Source organism: Cynara cardunculus (genome assembly GCF_001531365.2).
Source record: "Cynara cardunculus var. scolymus isolate 2C chromosome LG 1, CcrdV1, whole genome shotgun sequence".
NCBI lineage: Eukaryota > Viridiplantae > Streptophyta > Magnoliopsida > Asterales > Asteraceae > Cynara > Cynara cardunculus.
This window is the reverse complement of record NC_037528.1, coordinates 6,719,220-6,725,406: the sequence shown is the minus strand read 5'-3', so window position 1 is coordinate 6,725,406 and position 6,187 is coordinate 6,719,220. Positions and strand designations below refer to the sequence as shown.

Sequence of the window (6,187 nt, the reverse complement as noted above, 5' to 3'; positions counted from 1 at the left end):
ATAGGGTTGGGAATGTCACGGCTTAATAGATACAACAAACCCTAGACGGTGTCGTAAACAAACATTCAGATATTGTTTTATTTACGGGTTTCCTACACAATTAAACGTATTAAATTAAAAACAAAAATGACTTCAGATTTTTTGGACTACAGAAAGTTGACCGTGTTCTTGAAGATCGTAGGAGATGTATCGCATCATCGACTCGTTTTCCGAACACCTATAAAAAATGTGTTATGCGTCTTTATTTTTCCGATATGTGATGCTATTTATGCGAACGGAAAACCTCATTTGTTGGGTTCCGTGTGCTCAAAGAAATGCATTGCCACGTTTGGGGGTAGGCCCATAACATATGATTGGGCTAATGGACATTGCTGGTGAGCCCAATAGTAATAAGCCTTAGATTCCCGATTGGGCCTTTATTTTTCTAGAATCTAAGTCTAGAGATGGCCAAAAACCGATCCCGGGCCGGGCCGGGCTGGTTCCAATCGGTCCTAACCTTTCTCATAACCGGCCATAACCGATCCCGACGTAACCGGTCCCGGTCCCGGTCGAAAATGATAGGACCGGTCAAGGTACTTCATAACAGGTCCCGGTCCCAACCGGTCCCGGTTCTTGCATTAAAAAATAAGATTTTTTTAATGATATATATGTTTAATACATTATAAAATTTACAATTGGGTCACTCAAATACAATTTAAAAATGCGTTTTAATATAATTAAAATTACGTTTTCTTATAAAAATACATTATAAAATTATTTAAAAATACATTTATTTATAAAATTATTTGAATTTTGGGGCCGGGCCGGTCCATATTCAATCCCATAAGTGGTCCCGGTCCTACGAAACTACCAAAAACCTCAGCCGGTCCCGGTTTTCGGTCCCATAACCGGTCCTTACCGGTCCCGGTCCCGGGCCGCTCCTTTGTCAGTCCCGGTCCTCCGACGGTCCCGGGCCGGCCGGGCCGATTTGGCCATCTCTAGTCTAGATTAACATGGTCAAAAATCGGTCCTGGGTCAAAAATACCAAGTCCCAGCTAGGGATACTTGTAACCGGTTACGGTAACTCGTCCCTGGTTGGACCCAAACCGATACTATATTAAATAAAACTTTTTTTATATTCTTTTTGACAAAAAATTTAATTTTTTTTATTGTTATTCTAATACATTTTAAAATATCTAAACAGATAAATCAAATACACTTAAAAAATACGTTTTATTGTAGTTTTATAATTGATTTTCAATCAAATAAATTTAAAAGTTACGTTTTATAATTAGTTTTCAATCAAATACACTTAAAAATTATGTTTTATTGTAATTTCTAATTTGATTTTTAATCAAATACACTTAGAAAATTAGAAATACATTTAAAAATACATTTTTTTTGAAAAAATAAAATCGGGTCACTTTCAGGCTGATCCTATAACCGACCACGGGCCATACCTTGTTTTTGAATGAAAACCATAATCGTCGGTCTCGGGTCCTCCGCCGGTGCCGCATCGGGCGGGCCCATTTGGCCATCTCTTGTTTGGAGGATAGACGTGTGTCATTTTAGCCTGGTCTGTCACAGGACCAGTTTTAAAATTTCTGAATATTCAAGACTGGGTATGGTTCTTGTTTACATAACCATGACCACTTATATGCAGAGGGACTGATTATCGAGTATTTATAAACTATAATTTAAGTTTTAAAAGGAAACTAAATTCAAATAATGTAATATTTAAAGTGTATTTTAGTATACAATTTCAAAATCATAATTATAAAAAAAATTGAAAACCATTTTTGTGTAATTTTATTTATAGAAGAGGGTTTGGTTGACAAACCAAAACCAAGCACAAAATTTTGGCCAGTATCAGATCGGACAAATAATATCATAGATTTAATTAAAAATACCATTCATGATTATAGGTGAAGGATCATATGATAAAAAAAGATAAAGTGAAAAATATAAGAAGAGATCTCAACCCTTTTAATATCATGTCCACCAATGAATTATGCTTTAAACGGGTATTGATTAGGTACATATTGATACATCTCATTGGTGTTGACATTCAATTAGAGATATCCAATGGTAAAGATATTTTCTTACGATTCTCACTGTAACTTCTCTTGCCACTGGAACCAAACCCTAAAGGTTATACATCTAAATATAAGAGATGAAGAAATATCAAACCGTGCAATATCAAGTGACAATTAAGGAGGGAGAGCGTTGATTGCAGAGGAAGAATAGAGCAGAGGCGGGTTCTAAGAGAAAGATAGGGTTCGAGAATGTCACAGCTTGATAGATACAACAAATCCTAAACGGTGCCCTAAACAAACATTCAGATATCGTCTTATTTATGATGTATCAAGACGGTTAAACGTGTTATTAAATCAAAAACAAAAATGGCTTAACATATTGAGTTACCAAGAGTTGACCGTGTTCTTGAAGGTCGTAGGAGATGTATCGCATCATCGACTCATTTTTCGATCACCTATAAAAAATGTGCCATGCGTCTTTATTTTTCCGATATGTGATGCTATTTATACGAAGAGAAGCCCTCATTTATTGGGCTGTGTGCTCAGAGAAATGGATTGCAATATATGGGGGTAGGCCCATAAAGTTTTTTGGGCTATTGGACATTGATGGTGGGCCCAATAGTAATAAGCTTTAGATTTCCGATTGGGCCTATATTTTTCTAGATTGTAGACTACTGGAGAATAGACATGTGCCATATTCAGCCCGGTCTGTCACGTGACCACTTACGAAATTTCTGAAAATTCAAGACCAGGTCCAGTGCTTCAGTGCTTGCTTACAGGATCATGACCACTTATATGGATAGGGACTAATTATTCGAGTATTTATAAATTATAATTTTAAGTTTTTCAAAAAAATATATCTTGAGTAATGTAATATTTAGGGTCTGTTTTTTTTTTTCAAAATTATTTATTAATATTTTTGAAGTCTTATTTGTTTAGATATTTGGGTATTAAAAATGTTTGTTTTATTTATAAAATAAGAGTTTGAAAACTCTAAATGTCCTCTAAAATTTTAAGTGGTAAACGTATCCCTTAAAACCTCTTAACCCTAATCCGCCACCTATCAAATGGTTCATATTTTTGGGATTGTAAGAGATTTGTTAGCAAAAACTATTTATCTTTTATACTTTTGTAAAATGTATTTATCGTTTATATTTTTGCACTAGTTTGACCGATTCAAAATTTAGACTTCAGGCGTAAAAACAAACAATCTTACTGATATAGATTTCAGACTTCAGGACCACCTCTTATAAATCAGAAGTGAAATTAAACTTCAAACTTCAACATCTCTTGAAAAACAAACGTCATCTTAAAGTATATTTTAGTATCCAATTTCAAAATCATATTTATAAAAAAAATTGAAAAACATTTTTGTGTAATTTTATTTATAATATATTTAAAAAAAAGTAGGACTCGGAACTGGGTTCGATTGACAAACCAAGATCAGTCCCAAAATTCTGATCAGGATCATGCCTGACAGACCAGTTACACTTCAACCACTTAGGTCTATGACCGGTCCAAAACTGATTTTTAACCATCTGTACATATTTGTGTACATACAAAGAAAGGTATTTGGGTTGGATAGTGGCCTGTTTCTTTATGTCATATGAAACAAGGCATTTGTTGTTGTTTGTTCATAATAATGAGATAAAACTGAGGGGCATTTCAATTTTTTGGAGTCCTGTTACATATTTGTCAAGATCATAGATCAACTGTATAAAATATAAAAGTTAATGTGGGGGCAAATTGCATAAACAGGTGGTGGCTCTAAGATTAGTCGGCTCACATAGCGAATTGAATATCCTGGTTAATAAAAAAAAAAACTTACCCGATTGATTAATCAGGTAATGAATCAATCTGAACCCCCACACCCTGAAATCTCAAACTTCTTGCAAGATTTTGCAGAAAAGCTATCATAAATAAGATTTCTCGTTCGACAGTTTATCAAGACATTATGCACATCATTCTACATAGAAGCACACAAACATAAACCATCAACAAATCTGCAGAGAGATGGTTGTTAAAATTCGATGCATCCTCTAAACACGAAGTTGATAGCCAAACAAGAAATGGACAGAACTGTCAATTTTTGTGGGAATCTTGATCTTCATTATTCTGTATGTTTACATCTAATAAGCTATCTGCTACTCATCAAATCTACAAAAACTGTACTTCAATTGTGGGGTGCAGATTTCTCCCTATCTCTTGCCTTTCTAATGAAAAAAAAAAAATCGAAGTATGATGGCTATAACTAGTAACAAACCGAATAAACCTCTGTACTGGAAAAGGCTCTTTGAAATCACAATTCCGTTATAGAGTCCACATATGCTCCTGAAATCGTACATCTCAGCTTTATCGACAAATCATTGTCATGGTCATTAGGTACTGATGACATGGTGGCCACAAGTACGGAATCATTCTTGGTCCCAACTTTTATCTCGTAGACCTTGTGAAAAACATCCTGAAGTTTTTGTATCAGTGTCATATAGAACAGGTCATCAGAAGGGATTACATTGATCACAAAAACACCATGATCATGAAGAACTAATCTAACCGCCTGAAAAATCGCCTTCTTAATAATTTCTGCTGGAGGAGTACCAGCTCTAGCATCACTTGAATCCAAATCCACCATGAGTACATCATATTTATCATCCAACCAATCAGTATTAGCCTGCGAAGCACGTGTGCTCCTTTCTCTTTGTCGGCGGGCAATCTTTGCAATATATCCAATAGCTTCTCCAACAAATAGTCGAATAGAATTCCCACTGTTTAACCCAAAATACTGCCTTGCAATGCTCAAAACAACCTCATCGGACTCCACTCCAACAACTTTAAACTTCAATCGGGTGTTCAAGAAACTTAACAAAGCACCACCTCCAACCCCTAAACATAAAGCTCTTGGAATAAACCCTTGTTTGATCCGCTGATCAAGAAGGGAAACAATCAAGAAAAGACCAGAAACCATAGCAGTTAAGTATGGCTGAACCAAAACATCTGTATCAACCCTAAACTCCACTTCATTCATTTTCCTCAAACTTGGCAAATCTAACCCCAAATCACCCATGGCATTACTGATAGTCGGAACAAGAGGGATCTCCGATTGTATCAAATTAGGCGTTCTTTTAAACCTCAACCTCCTTCTGAAAACTTTATTGGTATCATCTTTACTTTCCACTTCAACATCTTCAATAAGAAATTCACCAACAACAGGACCCACGTATCGATATATAGTCGCACGATACATTATATCATCTTCATAAGTCAAGAATACGGGTTCGGGCAAACCATCTTGAAAACACTCTGTGGGATGCAAAGCGATTACGAATGGTTTCAAATCGTCTTCTAGTTTCTCCGTATCGAGGGTATCAGTAACGGGAGGGCGAATATAAATGGAGGCTCCTGAATTAGGTTGGGGATTATTACCGATAAGGATGAGGCGGGAGACGTTGGAGAAGTTGAGTAGGAGTTGAAAATGTCCGGATTCTGTACAGAAGATCCAGTCTGATTCCCGGTGGCCCGGTACGATCATGGCGGCGATTAATGGGGCATCACCATTGGAGGTGACTTTTGGAGAATCGAGGAGGGCGACGCGAAGCAGTGGACTGCGGAGATAGCAGTAGTGTTTAACAGGGTTAGGAATAGAGTTTGGAATTGTGAAAGTGATGAATTGAGATGGAGTTAGGGTTTCGATTTTTGATGTGTCCAGCGGCATTGCTAAGTGTTGATGATGGAGGAAGAATGAGTTGCAGAAATGGGAGGGAGATGTTAGAATCAAGAAGTATATACGTTTGATTTGAAATGGCGATTATTTCGCTTTCATACATGGATTCCTCAATTCCCATGAACCGTTGCCGCTCTCTTTCCCATTCCGTACCTGCATTTGAACTTTAACCCACTGTAAACTTTTAAAACTTGTTGTTTCCCTCTCTGCATAAGGACGCATCACACATCATAATTTTGTAGTACTCGCAAAATACATGGAGACACGTCTCGATTTTTATGTTTTATTTTATTATTTGTTTCTATTGATGTTATAATACGATTTTATGTGTTTTTAAAAAAACAATAATGATTTTATTTTTAAATAAAATATAAATTTGAAAATATCATAAAAATTATATATCAATGTTAATATCAAATCAACTATTTAAAAATTTTCATTTTTTATGTAA

The 6,187-nt window shown here is 35.8% G+C and overlaps 1 protein-coding gene across 1 annotated transcript; it reads right to left on the bottom strand.

The window, feature by feature from the left end:
• Positions 1-4,314: 4,314 nt before the first annotated feature.
• Positions 4,315-5,727, bottom strand: LOC112527703 (methyltransferase-like protein 13). Its single transcript, XM_025138477.1, has one exon. The coding sequence runs from the start codon at positions 5,725-5,727 to the stop codon at positions 4,315-4,317; it is 1,413 nt and encodes a 470-aa protein (XP_024994245.1).
• Positions 5,728-6,187: the final 460 nt, after the last annotated feature.